At 37.3% G+C, this 17,627-nt stretch overlaps 1 protein-coding gene across 3 annotated transcripts in view; it reads left to right on the top strand.

The window, feature by feature from the left end:
* LOC131032870 (uncharacterized) overlaps positions 1-17,134 on the top strand; it is a 33,874-nt gene extending 16,740 nt beyond the window's left edge. For all 3 annotated transcript variants that reach the window (XM_057963953.2, XM_057963955.2, XM_057963954.2), the window contains exon 6: positions 16,212-17,134. In XM_057963953.2, coding sequence (XP_057819936.1) covers positions 16,212-16,708 — 497 coding nt within the window. In that variant the 3' untranslated portion in view covers positions 16,709-17,134. The remainder of the gene's footprint in view (positions 1-16,211) is intronic.
* The last annotated feature ends 493 nt before the right edge of the window (positions 17,135-17,627 follow it).

The following is a 17,627-nucleotide window of genomic DNA, read 5'->3' on the forward strand; positions in this document are numbered from 1 at the left end:
TTGGAATTAAATCTGTACCCAGTCACTTAATTTTCCAAATGGAGGGGCTCTTGTGATGGCTTCTTGCAATGTGCTTTGGTCAAATGCCCTTACTAACCCCTTAAGAGGTTCAACTAAGCCTTCTACAGATAAAACTACGAGTCTTCTCTCAGTTACATCAGGAACCATGACTGTAAGTCTTTGAAATTCTGCTACAAAGTCCTCCACCTTACCCTCATGCTTCAGCTGTGCTAATTCCCTAAAGTGAACTTCACAATCCCTCCTATCATATCACTCAACTTTCCAAAGATGTTATCATATCATGCCCTTGAGTTATCATTCCACGATACCACCATTCATGAGCTACCCCTTCGAAATGCAAGGTGGCAAATTTGATAGCCTCTTCTTCAAGCATCGGATTTAATGAGAAGTATGTGTCCAATTTCTGCAACCAGGCCCTTGCTGATGTACTACCAGATCCATCAAAAGTTGGGATAGTAATCTTTATGAATCGATGTTGAATGGCCTTCCTTCCTTTATACCCTTTCCTCCCATGTCTTGTTGGTTTCTTCATCTCATAAAAGTCACTGAAAGTCATATCTGCATAAATAACATCGCTTAAGGAGTAGTAAGCATCATGAAATCTTGACACTTCCTCCACATTTACCGCTGCTTCTTTTTCCAAAAGCTTGATCCTGAAAGTTTGTGTTGGTTGAAGTTTTCTCGCCACTTGAGCTACTTCCCTTTCCCTTTGCTTTATTTTGTATAGGTTTCTCATTGCTCAGCTGCTGGCCCAATCCTTTTAATAGTTGGACGATCTCTCCCATTGTTTCTCTCATGTTGATGGCCACTTTTTCAGTCTCCTTGAAGAACTCCTAAGGGTTTTCTTCTCCTCCATCCCCCATAGTAGTTCTCTTCTTCTCACACAGCTGATAACATTGTTCCCTGTTACTCATAAGCACTCACAGGTTGGCAGGTCAGAGAGCTCCAAGGCCACTGAAATATCCTCCAGCCAATCTTACCAGATATATTTGCAAAATAAAAAATATCTCAAATAGTGCTCCCAACTTTGAAAGTTTCTGACATCCAAAAACACAGTTCATACTAATTTCGAGACATTAGTTCCATTCCATTCGGTGTTTATACATTCAACAATTGGTGATTGAATCATACAACCAAGACCTTAAATTAGAGATAATAATAGTCTTCCAATGTTATGGATAGAACCTTACAGATCTGGAGGACTACAATTTTGCTGCTCATGAGGTGTTCAACTACACACTTTGTAATCTGATTATAGAAATATGGCCCAGGTTACATGGTACACCTTCCCACACAGCTGGAATGATGCCCATGCAAGGTCTTCCACCCAGAAATCTCTTCCTTTCACACTCTCACTTTGCTGGTGTCAAATGACACACATCAAAGGAAGAATAAATCACTCCCTTTAGGTTTGCTTTTGCCCTTCAAGTTAACTCGCCCTTTAAACCTTGCTCACTTGAAATCATGTACAACCTAGTGACTTTCGAGTGATGGAAAGTGATAGAAATGAGGAGCTACAGGTGGATTGACGTCCTACCTGTAGTTGCTTTCTAGGGGTTTCATCCTTGTCAGCTTCATGCATTCATGCACCAACAATGATAACCAGCTTGCCTAAAAACCATCGACAAACTCATATATATGGTAAGCTTGCTCAAATTGGCCAAAAGAAGAACCGCTTCCAAGTTGGCTATAGAAAACTGCCTCAAAAAAAAGAACCACGTCGGCCTTGGAAGCCTACCACAATAAAATTATTAATACTTAACATTTATTTATAATTTTCAAATTATTAATTGTTTATAAATTAATCCAATATTTAATAACTGTTATTTATTAGAATAGTGTTAATAAAACACTTATTCAAAACTGTAGATAAATTGAATGTTTCACATGGGGACATGACATATGGGTTCAATGGCCATCAGATTCAGAGCCAAATTTTAAAAATGAGAGAAGATAGAAGACTTTAATAAAGAATTGGATAGATATCACACTAAACATATGGGATTCGATTCTGTCATCCATTATGACGTCTTTTGTTGAGTATTATGAGTTGTTGACAGGAAACTACATAAGAAGAGGGAGAAAAAAGAGGAAGATTCAAAATTTGCTGAGGAGATCAGATCAAGGAGTAGGAGCCAAAAGAATCATTCTTGAGATAGGGAGAGCCCAAGATGGTGGAACCTGGAATAGTGAAGAGTACAGTAGATTCAGAATCACAAGAGCCGGTCAAGAAAGAAATTGTGATAGTAGAGCAGGAAGCAAATCAGAGTCACGAGATGTAGAAGAAGAACAAGAGGACACTTAAATGATAAAAGGTAGTGAGGTCCAAGATCAGCACAATAGCATCCCTTATGAAGAAACGGTATTGTGGGTTGAAGATGTGTCAATAATAGCAAATGATGTCTGAGAAACACCCAACCAATTTCCAGCTATGGAAGTACTTGAACTATGTAATGATGATTTGCAATGTATGGAAAAGATGGAACCATTTGATGCTGATATGCAAGATAATAGTTATGCTATTCTGGAGATTGATTTGACTAAGATTGATCACCATGAGCAGGAATTGCAAATTTATCAGGAAAACCATAACAATATTGGAGGGATGAAGGTTATACCCTTTAGACTAGGGTATAAGGATCCTATTCTTCAAGATCATGGACATTCACATGAAATGGTGTGAGACGTGGGAGAGCAGGTCTTTAATGTAGCTACTTCCACCTTTGGTAGCATATTTTCCATCCCCTATATAGGGATAAAAAATCAGTTATACTTAAGTAGGAGCAGGCGTGATGTATGTGTTGAATGCCTGGACAGCTGAGAGGGGGGATGTATCAGTTGTAAATTAAAATTTTTAAGTCTTTTGTAGATCTGGAATAACCACCATATGAATTATTTACCATGAGAAGATGTAAACATGAAAGCACACATATACACAAAGAAATCATACACAATGAAAACCAGATATGACGTGGGAAACCCAAGAAGGGAAAAACCATGGAGAATGTTAGTTCTCAATATATAACGCCTGTTAGGGTGACACCGGTTAAGGTGATTTTTACAAAGGGTGGCTCACTGCAGGAGGGCTCATTTCCCAGAAAGGCTCACTGCCAAAAGAGAAAGAAAGAAAAAAAAATCCACCATTGTGATACAACTACCACAAACAACAATGCCAAAAAAACCTCAGGTGTTTAACAGACGCTGCACACCTTCACACAACTTCTCACATCAAACATCAGTCGGATTTAGCTTTTCAATCTTGCATATCTTCCATACATCATTCATTCTGATCATCATTTACTTATACTATCCACTTTGACTACATAACCTTCCAAGTCAGCCAAACATAAGGTGAAATAGGTCAGCACTAAACATTCCTGTGGTGGAAAGGAATGAAAAGTGAACCACACCACAACACACTTCATCGATCAGATCAACACGTTACACATCCATCACAATGCTACAAAAAATGCCGTTACACAATCTCTAATTCCAGATCGGACTAGACCCAAAATAGCACTTCTAAACTTGGCAAAACAAGAAATGAGTTCAAGCAAACAACATATCTAGAAAATAGAGAAATCTGAATCACAACCAACACTATCAATTACTAGTCAGTATTGAATATCATCCGAAGCACAACTTCCGGAGCACCAAACAGTTTAGGAAACATATTTCGGATCTCTAACTTATAAAACCATATGTTGACATCAAGGACAACCATTACAAACACATCAACACCCTCACTTTTGCAACAATCTCCCCCTTTGTCACTGATGGCAACATCCATCAAGAACAAACAAAAGCTCTCTTTCTGCATCATCATTATCTCTTCAACTTTGCACACTCCCCCTTTGACATCAAGGACAAAGGCGGACACATCTCCCCCTACGAAACTTACTCTGCTCCCCCCGAGAGGAAGCCCCCAAGCATCGGTCCAGACAAGAATGATCGTGCAACATATTGGACCAATGCACAACCAAATGCACATCAGTTCAAACTAGGAGGGGGTAATACCCCTAACTTCTATCGGAGATATTCAAAGGTATCTTTACACAACGCCTTTGTGAAGATATCTGCAATCTGTTCTTTTGTAGGTACATATTCAAGCCTTACTTCATTATCCAACACTTTTTCCCTCAAGAAGTGATATCAAATAGATATATGCTTTGTTTTGGAATGCTGTATCGAATTCTTAGAAATGTTTATTGCACTGGTGTTATCAAGGGTCATCAAACAATACGCCAATATCCTTCAAGGTCTGTTTCATCCAAAGCACCTGCGTGCAACACGAAGATCCTGCAATATATTCACCTTCAGTAGTGGATAGAGACATAGAATCTTGCTTCTTACTTGACCAAGCAACTAATCAAGAGCCAAGGAAAAATGCTCCACCATTTGTACTTTTTCTGTCATCAACATTTCTTGCTTAATTTGCATATGTAGAAACTGTCAAAGTAAAATCTGAATCTTTGGGATACCATAATTCAAACTCTTATGTTCCCTTCAAATATCTGAAAATTCTTTTTATTGCAATAACATGTGACTCTTTTGGTTCTCGCTGAAATCTAGTTGCTAAACAAACAACATACATGATATCTGGTTTGGTTGCAGTCAAATATAACAGTCCTCCAATCATTGATCTGTACTTGCATCAACCTTAGGAGATCTATCATCTTTTGATAACGTGCATCCGTTGGTCATAGGTGTACACATTGGTTTGGAATTCTCCAACCCAAACTTCTTTAACAACTCTTTGACATATTTAGACTAAGAAATGAAAGTTCCTTTGCTATTTTGATTCATTTGCAATCCCAGAAAGAAATTCAACTCACCAATCATGGACATCAAAAATTCCTTCTGCATCTCACCAACAAACCTTCTGCACATATCATCATTTCCCCCAAATATTATGTCATCAACATATACTACAACAATTAAGATTTTACCTGAATCGACTTTGAAATAAAGATTATTGTCAGCTGATCCATTTTGAAGACCTTGACCAATCAAATATTTGTCTAGCCTTCTATACCAAGCTCTAGGAGCTTGTTTCAATCCATACAAAGCCTTCTTCAATCTGCAAGCAATATCCAGATCATCTCTCAACTTAAATCCTCCCGGTTGTTCAATATAAACTTCTTTCAGCTCTCCATTCAAAATTGTTGATTTTACATCCATCTGATAAACTTTAAAATCCTTGAAAGTTGCAAAAGCCAAGAAATCCTAATAGCTTCCATCCGAGCAACTGGAGCAAATGTTTCCTCAAAATCAATACCTTCAACTTGAGTGTAACCCTTGCAAACCAACCTTGCTTTGTTTTTTACAACCTTTCCATCTTCATCCAGCTTGTTCTGGAATACCCACTTTGTTCCAATTACATTTTTATCTACTGGTCTATATACAAGTTCCTATGTCTGATTTTTCTCAATCTAATCTAGTTCTCTCATTGCCTTCATCCAATTTTGATCATTGCAAGCTTCTTCTACTGATTTCAGTTCAGTTTCAGAAAGTAAACATAACAAAACTTGTTCTTGAGCCGCTTTACTTCTTGTGATAATTCCTCTATTCTTGTTTTCAATAATTTGATCCTTGGAGTGATTCCTCTGTACATACCTTGGGGTCTTTGATGTAGTTGCCGAAGCATCTTGAGTTTCATTTTTCATTTCTTTTTCTTTATTTTCCGCTTCCCTTCTTTTGTCAACGGAGGACTCGTTTGATTCATATCCTGCCAATTTATTAGAATCTATAGAAATGTCTTCATCAACCTTCACATTTGCACTTTCAACAATCCTGTTTAATCTTTTATTGTAACACATGTATGCCTTGCTCCTTGTAGAGTATCCTAGAAATATGCCTTCATCTGCTTTGTTGTCAAACTTTTCAAGATTATCCTCATCTCTCTGGATATAACATCTGCTTCCAAATACCTTGAAATACTTCACTGTCGAAATCCTCCCATGCCATAGTTCATATGATGTCTTCCCATATCTTTTCCGAAATAAAATTCTATTAAGGGTGTATACTTTTGTATGTATAGCTTCTCTCCAGTAAACCTCTGGTAGTCTTGCTTCTTTGATCATTGTTTTGGGTGCCTCTTGTATAGTTCTATTCATTCTTTCCACTTCACCATTCTACTATGGTGTCTTCGAGGCAGATAACTGTCTTCTAATTCAACGTTTCTCACAAAAATTGTTAAACTCATCAGAGATAAATTCTCCTCCTCTGTCAAATCTTAAACATTTAATTCTTTTATCAACTTCATTCTCAATTCTTGCCTTGAATATTTTGAATTTTTCTAATGTCTTTGATTTTTCTTATAAAAATGCAACCCATGTCATTCTAGAATGATCATCAATTAAGAGCATGTATACTCCTTGTTCTGGTAGGACCACATAAGATTGTGTGCACCAAGTCCAACAATCTGGTAGAAAATTGTTCCTTACCTCTAAATGTTCCTTTTGTCTGCTTTCCCTCTTGACGTTCTTTGCAAATATTGTTATCCGGTTTGGTCAGCCTTGGTAAATCTCTTACTACACTAGTTGAACCAATCTTTACCAAATTGTCAAAGTTAATGTGACACATCCTTCTGTGCCAGAGCTAGCTATCATTGAACTGAGATAACAAACAATGTCTTGTAACTTCTAGCAGATACATGTTTCCACCAGTTCTTTTCCTTGCTGCAATAACAATTCCAAATTTCTTCCGGATCTCACAACCACCACCCTGAAAAACAACATGGTGTCCAACACTTAGTAAATTATGATGCAAAAACCTTTCACATAGTAAACATTGTCAGTATTATGCTTTCCATCAAAGGTAGTAGAGCCAATTCCTACAATTTGTGCTGTCTGATCATCTCTGAACCTAACAGAACCTTCATCATATTTCTCAAGTTTTACAAACTTACTCTTATCACCCGTCATACGATTTGAACATCCACTATCAATCAGTCAATTATTTTTATCTCTCCTAGCATGTAAAGCAATAGCAATAGTTTTAACTGTCTCAGAAACATCAATCTTAGGTACATTCTTTTCTACCAATAACAAATTAGTCAACTTCATATTCTGATTCATCATCTGAAATATCAGCATCATCTTTAACATAATAGGCTTTCTTATTAGACTTTCCTTTACCTTCTCTAAATATTTGTCTTGTTCCTTTTTCTGGACATCTAGTAGCTATGTGACCAATCTTTCCACATCTAAAGCATTTAATGGGTAATATACCTTTATATTTGCCGGTGCCTTTCTTTTGTTTCCTCACAAAATTTGCTTCCATCTCATATGAGCTTTCATCATCCGGTTCTTCCTCAGCAACTTTAAAGGCTGTCTTAGATTTAGCTTTGTCTTTTCCAAACTTCCTCATCTCAAATGCGGCGAGAGTGCAACAGTTATTCCCTAGTGAACTTCGGATCATAGACTTCTTCAATAGTAGAGATCTTATCATTGTAGCTTTTTGGTAGGGTCATCAAGATCTTCTCCATTATGTCTTCATCATTTAAGGTGCCGTCAACTTCTCTGATTTCATTTACTGCATTGTCAACCCTCTGAAAAGAACTTGTTATATCCTCTCCTTCCATTCTCAAGTTCTCATATCTGTGCTTAGCAGTCAATTTCTTTGATAATTTAACTCTGTCATTTCCTTTATAGATTTCCCTTTAACTTTTCCCAAACTTCATAAGCAGTATTTAATGAAATAACCTTTGTTAATTTAGTTTTTGATAAAGCACTAAAGATTGCATACCTTGCTTTTTCATTCTCTTCACAAGTTTGAATCTCATCCAGAGTAGTAAGACCATTTGCCGGCAATACATATTTAATTTATACTACTTTCAAGTGTTGTAACCCAAGGAGATCATGTAACCTCTCATCTTTACTTTTTAGAAGCCATAGTCGGATCCCTCAAAGATAGGAATAGTTAGTTTATGTGCCATTGGATCCACCTCAAGCGTTTAAGCTCTTTTCCAAGGAACTGAAGCTCTGATACCAATTGTTGAAAGCTCAGACAACTGAGAGCGGGGGGGGGTGTTGAATCAGTTGTCAATAAAACTTTTTAATTCTTTCACAGATCTGGAATAACCACCATATGAATTATTTACTATGAGCAGATGTAAACATGAAAGCACACATATACACAAAGAAATCATACACAATGAACACCATATATGATGTGAAAAATCCAAGAAGGGAAAAACCATAGAGAATGTTAGTTCTCAATATAGAACACCTGTTAGGGTGACACCGGTTAAGGTGATTTTTACAAAGGGTGGCTCACTGTCAAAATGCTCACCGCAGGAGGGCTCACTGCCAGAAGAGGAAGAAAGAAACAAAAATCCACCATTGTGATACAACTGCCACAAACAGCCGGAACAGCCTCCGGTGTTTATCAACACGCTGCACACCTTCGCACAACTTCTCATATCAAACATCAGTTGGATTTAGCTTTTCAATCTCGCATATCTTCCATACATCATTCATTCTGATCATCATTTACTTATACTATGTGCTTTGACTACATAACCTTCCAAGTCGGCCAAACATAATTTGAAATAGGTCAGCACTAAACATTCCCGTGGTGGAAAGGAATGAGAAGTGGACCACATCACAACACACTTCATTGGTCAAATCAACACATTACACATCCATCACAATGCTACAAAAAATTTCGTTACACAATCTCCAATTTTGGATCGGACTAGACCCAAAATAGCACTTCTAAACTTAGCAAAACAAGAAATGAGTTCTAACAGAAAACGGAGAAATCCGGATCACAACCAACACTATCAGTTACTAGTTAGCACTGATATCATCCGAAGCACCACTTCTGGAGCACCAAACAGTTCGGGAAACATATTCTGGATCACTAACTTAGAAAACCATATGTTGACATCAATGACAACCATTTGCAACAGTATGTGATGATTTATTTGCAACAGTATGTGATGATTTATTTGTTGGGATTGACTTGTTGATACATCCTCTTGTTCATAGGATGCATGATGGAGATCTACAACATGATTGAGATTTGCTTGAAATGAGCCACACAATCTCCATCTCTTTAGCTTCCTTGTCAATGGCTGGACAAAACTTCATGAGGGTACACACCATGTAAAGGATGACCAAGAAACATTCAAACACGTTTGCTCCAAGATTGTTTACCTTATTCATGGGCCAGTTTGCAACCATGAGGAGTCTTCAAGTTCGCACATGACAGATCTAGGAGAGGCCAACATGGACAGTGAAGGACAATGGACACATTCACCAAGCTATCATTTCACTAAAATTAAAGACCAAATAGAAATAATCACACTAGGAAATTTGATGCTAGATGAAGGTAAGAAAAATGGTTGTCATTTTTTGCTTCTGTGAGTAAGATTGGAGAACTCATGAAGGGTGAGACACTCCAAGTTCAAGTGAGTAGCAAAAGAAATATGCTGATCACCATTGAGCTGAGAGTTCTTTTGAGGTGGGAGACATGGTATTTTTGGGTTTTCAACCTTTATAGACAATCCTCATCGAAAGTAAGGAATGGAAAAGCTTAAACCAAAGTTTTATGTGCCTTTCAAGGTAATTAAAAGAATTGGTGAAGTAGTATATGAGTCTGATCTACCATCTACAAGCAAAATCTAAAATGTGTTCCTTGTTTCATGGCTCAAAAAGGCTCATTGACAGCAAGTGATTACTTCTACAGAATTGGCTCGTATGGATGAAGAAGGTAAGTTGATACTCTTTCTAGAAACAATTTTGCAAGAAAGAGAGAAGAAGCTAAGGAGTAAAGTTATATTTGAATATTTCATCAAGTGGAAAAACTTGCCTTCGGAGGATGCAACATGGGAAGGAGAGGAGATTCTTTAGCATCCTAGTCTACAAATGCTCGAGGCAAGCATTCTTTGGGTGGTGAGAACTGTGTTGTCCCGAACTCAAGCCATGAGGCTTAATGATGCATTGGCTGTCCTTGCCTTGGATTACCCAAGAGGAAGAGGACACAGAGCATTATTGAGTAAGTGTTTGTCTTTGGCTTGCACTCTATTCTATTCTTAAGTTGTGTGCATGTCTTTTTATGTAACTTAAGTGATCTTAAGTTGCAGGCACAACTTTTTATGCAATTGAAGCGACTCTTAGCCTAAATACTTAATAATTCCCCCTTTTGAGTTTAATGACGTAAGCGGTAAGAGGCATGCACTTTAAGTGATTTTTATTAAACATGTGCCAAAAGCTCAAGGGCGCGTTGGAATTTAGGGAGCCCATTGACTCATTTTTGGGGCTTTTATTTGGAGCATTGAATTGAGGTCATTATATAACATATTAGGGTTCTTTTGGAGCTCATCATGTGTTCAGTCTTTTCTGTATTGCTGCTACAATCTTTGGCTTGAGGTTTGAAACACTTTAGTATCCTTGGTTTTAAAGAGACATGTGGGCTCCCCTATTCAAAAGGGTGTGCTGTGGTGAAAGGGCTTTGGCCTGCGATACCCTAGCACATCATTTTTAGAGCTGCATTTCCTTATTAGGTTTGGAGGCCATTTTGGAGTTGTGATTCAGAGTTATCAGGATCAGATTTGGACAACCTACAACAATATGTTTGCATGTTTCTGAGCATAATTGAAGCAAACATCAGAAAGGACAAGTGGGATGCCATTGTGAGACCTGGGGCTGGTTTTCTGAGGGTTTTGGCAAGGGCGGCTAGGGTTTTGAAGACATTTCTGAGGTATTTGAGCATAAATCTGCATACTACAGGTCATATCCATCTCAAAAAAAAAAAGAAAAAAATACTGTAAGTGATGTATGAAAATTCTGGGCAGATTTAGAGTGTTTTCTGTAATTTTTTTATACCTTAGAAATACCCAGAAATTTCTATAAATTAGCAGAAAAATTAGATACATATTCTGATTCTAGATCTGAGTTTGTTGATGGTTTTTTAATTTGCCAATAGAATTTCGGAATTTTCTGTTGCATATTTTTGGAGATAATTTTGTTTTTCCTTTATGCCTCTTTGGGGATATTACATGCGCTTCTTTTGAAGCTTACTTTCAGCTTCAGCAGTGGCCTCGTCATGCGCTTGTTGAACATTGAGGTATCAATCTTCTACAGTTTGAAGTGCTAGCAATAGCAATCTTTGACCTTTCTTCATAGGAGTTCAAAACATACTTTTTTCCATTCAATGTGAATATATACTCCCAAGAGTTCGTATTACTCACATCTAAGGGAACAATATCAAACAATACCTTATTTATGAACTTCGGGTGAAGACCAAAACACAAACTCGAATTGCTTGTGCACCTTCGTTTCCACTCTTTGTTGCAATTTGCAACTATCCCAAAGTGTACAAATTGGATGATTTACAACTCCATTCCCATCTCACTAACCAGCCTGTTTGAAATTATATTATTTGAAATCTTGCAGAATCTTTTTAGAAAAATAAAATAGCATTTCAATTAGATTCTTCAATTGAAAATTATACTCTACCAAAATCGAATTACAGTAAATTGTTGCACCTATATGACTTCAATACTGTTCTAGAGTTGATGATTTCTTGATGGTTGGAAATACTTCTCTTTTTTTTAACGAAAAGGTTAAGTTTCAGTCTGACACTAAAGCAAAAAAAGTTTTACCCTCTTCAAAAGGCAGTCTCGTAGCTCAGAACATAGCTCTTAGCATACTTGCAGCATTAGCAAGCACAAGTACAGAATAATAAAATAAATGAAGGCACCTGCAAATTAAAAATATTTATTGCATCTTAAAATCCAGATGATGTGGTAAAAATTGCATATACTTGTGATATGAAAATAAGTTGGTTTACAAAAGAGTGGATCCTCTCCATATGGGATACATTTTCTAAATCTAAAACCATAAACTAGGTTGCCGTTTCGGGTGGTTCCCCAGTATGGCAAAATTTTTGAAATGGGGTTTGGGCTCGTTAGTACAAAAACACACACACACACACATATATATACACCCTATAAGCATGAATTAAGATTAGAATGCCACATAATATCATATAAACAACAAAAACACCATAAACTTGTAATCATAGCATCATGATCATACCATCATAGCATCATATACGTCAAGTTCAACATCAAAATATTAAAATGATAATATCAAGTTCAAGTATCATTGTTTCAAAATTCAATTTGCAACAATTGGAACTTTGTACTAAGTTTAAATCATCTAATGGATTCTTCTTCTTCTTCAGTGGCATTAGTTGATTCACAAATATTGCCAAGGCCAATGAGATCAGCTGCACCAATAATATTCTGGCTGTCCAAGTCCTCCAATGCAGCAACTGCAAGCTAAGAAGTGGAAGCATCCAAGTCCGTATGCTCTGCATTCATATGCCACTTCTTTGACTCCCCTTCGTTGTATTCATTCTGCTTGTGTGAAAGGAGACGCTAGTTGGAATGCACATATACTAAGTTCTCTGCTCTTTTTGATTGCAACCTATTGCACTTTACTAAGTGGATGAAAGAATATGTGCTCCAATTTCTTTCTGATGCAGATGAACTAGCAACCTATGAAGACAAGACAAAGTACACAATTAAAACTAAATTAAAGTTATAAAATTACTAGCGACCTTATGAAGACAAAGTAAATTAAAATTATAAAAAAAATGTCATATTATCCACATCTTTGATCCACCCAATTTTATTCCCAATCTTTTGTAGCATAAGATTGAGCGAGTGGACCGCACAAGGTGTCCAAAAGATATGCTGATATCGCTTTTCAACCAACAAACCAGGAGCTTTACAATTCTTTGCGTTGTCGGTTATGACTTGAACAACATTTCTAGGTCCCACTGTTTAAATGGCAGAGATGAGAATATCAGCAATAAATTGCCCATCTTTTACTTGCCCCTCACAATCCATGGATTTCAAAAACATTACCCCTTTAGGGGACTCCGCTGTAACATTGATCAAGGGATGGTTTCTTGAATCTTTCCACCCATCTGAAACAATGGATACCTCTGTCTAATTCCATGAATCCCTTATGGGCTTCAATGCATCCTCACCCCCCTTGACCTCTCTTTCCAACAAGGTGTTGCATATCTTCTCATAACTAGGGCCCTTATACCCTTTCATTGACACTTTTCAGCATCTTCTTCCAGTATGGGGAGCAAACAACACTGAAAGGCAACCCATTTGCATATATACATCTTGCTATATCTTCGTCGACAATGTCCCGACTCTCATTTTGAAATGAAGTTTCCAAAAGTCCCTTTCTTTTGCGTGGAACGAGTGCTTGAGTTTCAGTGTCAGGGCTAGCGACAGTAGTATAAAAAGGGTGGTCTTCTATCACAATATTCAAAGATGAGGGCTGCATTTCCGTTGATTTTTTTTAGTGGGCATATTTTGTCTATGTGCTTCTCTCTCTTTGCCTCTTCTTGCTTCATGATATATTTTAATACTGTCTCATTTCATATAGGAGCATTTTTTTTTCTAGGGCACTTCTTGACTCCTCTTTTAGGTATTCCACACAAATGGCCTGCTACCCTAAAATATGAACTATTCCTTTCTTTATCACAATCCCGACATTTTCAATAGAATCCCCCACCTTCTGGAAGGGGTCTTATATATCAACATACTTCCACAAAGGAAAATCAGAATTTGGTTGTTTTTCATTATTACCTATGGAGGAAGAGGTAGATGCCATTGTAGTTCCTATGGCAAGAAATTTTATACACATTCAAAATAAAAACAAAAGAATGGAAAAAAATAGGTAGATCTTTTGGACAATTATGAATCAAAGAGAAATGAAAAAAATTAAACAAAAACAAAATAAAACAAAAAAAATTCACATCTTTCATCCAATAGAAGCTTCTAAAGGAGTAGGAATGAAGCACAACACTTGATCAAGCTTCACAAATGAATCTTGTACGTCCCTCTTGCTCGACCAAACTTTTGCTCAACCACCTATTTGCTCCAGCTCAAGAGAAAACAATCTATTTGCACACCAAATGAGATATAAAACCCAACATAAGTTATTCTAAATCCACTTTTTACGGTTGTGGATGTCAAAATTTTATTAAATTGCAAAAAAAACCTTTTTTGTGGTACTTTTCCACCAGGTTCGCTTGTGGTCCAGCAAAATTCCCTTGGGTCCAGCCTGGGTTTGAACTTGGTTCTTCCCGTTTGAACCAGCCCCCGTGGTCACAGACCCTGTTCGGACCACAAGTAGACCGGCCCCGGACCAAAACCCAGGTCAAACCGGACCAGAACCAAGGGCCAAGACAGGCGAACCAGACATCCTAGACCATAACAGTATTCTTTCCATAGTATTGTTATAAAAGTTGTATTCATCAACTCAGACCAACTAGAACATTGTAGGGGTTTCCTTGTTCTACAAGCTTTTAAGTGTAGCTTTACACATTGAAATTAGTAACTACTAAAGGCCGTCATGCAATGACCATAAAATAATCAGTGTTCCATGGGGACATGTCCTTTCTGATAATGTAGGTGTTTCCAAGAAGGGGACATCCCCGAGACGCATGGACTCCTAGAGAACGTCCCTCTGCCGTCCCTCCACCGCCACCAAGTTTCCTCCGCCATCTCCAAGATGTTTCCTCACCACGGGGACGTTTCCCAAAAGTTTCTTGTGTTAGAAACACCAAAAAGGATTCCCAAACGTCCCCGAGACTCCCAGACATCCCTCAACCTTGGAGGGGACTTGCAAACTGACTTGCAATTTTTTCATACTGATTGGTATGGTTGAGTCTATCTCAGGCTGTTTGGCATCATTTTGGGGTGAACATGGTTGCATAGAGTGAGTTTTAGGAGGCTTTAAGGAGTTGTTTGGACCTACAATGGTGATGATTCAGACCTGCAACATATTTTCCAGTTGTATCAGACCTTCATTGTTGTATACAGTAATTTAAACCAAAATGTGTATTCGGACCTACAATGATCATTTCAGCTGCCTTTAGAAGGTATTTTCATTTATTGTATTCTATTGGATGCTAGTTTCATGCAATTTGGGGCAATCTAGAAAGTGTCTTTTCAATGTGCTACCTTGTTCCAACATTTGTATCAGCTTGTAATCGTTATCAGTACTTAATAGCAGAGATAAGCATTGTTTTAGTTTGTATGGTTCTTATGCTTGTTAAAAAATAAAAGATCGTCTAGAGTGGTCATTACACATATAAAGATGTTTTTCATGACGACAAAATCGAAATAGATTTATGCTATTATTTCTATACCTTGAGCTGAAATGATAGGGGTAAGTTAATTAGAGCTTCTACTATCTTTAGGGTTAGATCTTTTTAAGATACTCCAACACAATCTTTCTAGTTTCTACTTATAACTCATTGTTCAAAGTTCATTGCAATCATTGCAATGTGTTTACTTATTCCTTATACAAGTACCATATGTATTATGTCAGCACCGCTCCCCTGCCGCCCCCCGCTGCCATCCCCCCGGTGTTTCCAAACTTAGGCCCCAAGTACCCCCATCCCCAAAACACGTTTCTCCGTCCCCCCAAGGAAACATCCCCAAATCCCGTGGAACTATGAAAATAATAAATACACATTTTTAAAAATCACGAGCCTTACACTTATATCAAAATTGCCTCTTGCATTAGACAAAAAAATATATTGTTTGAGGAACATAACAGTGCACAAGCAGATAACTGTATAAATACTCTGTGCAATGAAGCTTTCTTAATTGGTGTTAATGTGCTAGTTTTATTTTATATCTTTGAACACTACAAATAATGTTATCATTGCAATGTGTTTACTTCTCCTTATACACGTACTATATGTATTATGTCAGCACCGCTCCCCCCCCGCCCCCTGCTGCCATCCCCCGGCATTTCCAAACTTAGGCCCCGAGTACCCCCATCCCCAAAACATGTTTCCCCGTCCCCCTAAGGAAACATCCCCAAACCCCGTGGAACTATAAAAATAATAAATACACATTTTTAAAAATCATGAGCCTTACACATATCAAAATTGCCTCTTACATTTGACAAAAAAATATATTGTTTGAGGAACATAACAGTTCACAAGCAGATAACTGTATAAATACTCTGTGCAATGGAGCTTTCTTAATTGGTGTTAATGTGCTAGTTTTATTTTACATCTTTGAACACTACAAATAATGTTAAAAGCACGCCATTAGATAGAGCCTTTTTATTTTGTTCCATCCTGCCTGTTATATAATAATTTTTGCTCATTTGAAATCATTCTATGGACAGACTACCCTCAACTGCCTCCAAAAGTAAATTTCCTTACAACAGGATGTGGAAAAGTGCGGTTTAATCCAAACTTATATGCAGATGGAAAGGTATGCTTGAGTTTGCTTGGAACTTGGGATGGTCCCAGCTGGCAACCCTGGAAATCAACTCTTTTGCAAGTTCTTGTTTCTATTCAGAGTTTGATATTCGTAGCAGAACCCTTCTACAATGAGCCAGGACATGAGACTTGGGCACATTCTCGTGATGCAGCTGAAGGAGAAAATCGTAACCACAGATACAATACATTGAAAATTGCTATTCTTGGTGCTCTTAGAGACCCAGATCCTAGCTTTAAAGATGTAATTATAAGACACTTTCAGCACAAGAAGGACGAGATTATTAATCAGTGTAATGAGTGGAAAGAAGCTAGCGGTGACCCCACACAAAAAATGTACAGCAAGGTTGCTAACATTGCTAATGAAGTGATTTTAGAGGTGGTAAAGGTGGCCCCATTATAGTGAGAAAATAACATGTTAAAAAATGCTTTTAATTGTAGGAACTGATGGCATATTTTGTCTCTAGGTGCATTCTAATTCTCAGTGATTCTTTATTTACCATACTCAGTGCAATATCCTGTTTGGGCATTTTTACACGATCAAAGGATCCTCCGTGAGAAAACAGGGAGGGATTCTGCTAGCAATGGTGATGGTAAACTTTTTCATGCTTCCACCCAATGTTTTGGAAGTCATGCCAATAGCAATTATAACCGCAAGCACATACTTTTTGATTGCCATTGTATATATTTGGAACTCCAGTGAAAGCTCCTGTTACAAAAAAATCATTTGATACTGAATAATGTATAAATTTTTGTAACTCTTTGGTCTCTTGACCCAATGTAGATCTTTCTATGTGATAAATATTGTTTGACTTTTCTTTTCAATGCACAGCCGAAGTGTTGATACAACTGATTTTGTTAGTGTCTTTGAGGTTGTATATTCTGACACTTAGCTCCTATGTAATATTTTTTTTCACAACGCTACTGCTGAAAGTAGGCATATCAAGCATACAATTGTAGGTAGAGTGGTAGAAATATAATATCTTTGCTTTGGAACCACTGGGAAAACTGTAGGCCCTCCAGTCTTTTCTTCTTCTAGAATCCCATTCAAAGAATGTAAGAAAATCTAAGACAAATATGCTGTTTGCTGTCAAACATACAAAGAAAAAGGAGTTGAAAAGTTTTCAGTGGTTCTGACCACGCTTTATTGAAAATTTGAAAAAAATTAATTGTTTCCACAAGAATAATTTTTCAAATATTTTTGTTTTCAGTAAGTTTTTGTTTTAGGGAAACATCTTGTTGGCTTGTATCTAGTAGCATCTGAGAAAAAGAATCCAATATATCTGGTAATGCCTTACGTGAAATTAGTATTTTGTTTTTGA

The sequence above is a fragment of the Cryptomeria japonica genome, chromosome 4 (genome assembly GCF_030272615.1).
Source record: "Cryptomeria japonica chromosome 4, Sugi_1.0, whole genome shotgun sequence".
Classification (NCBI taxonomy): Eukaryota; Viridiplantae; Streptophyta; class Pinopsida; order Cupressales; family Cupressaceae; genus Cryptomeria; species Cryptomeria japonica.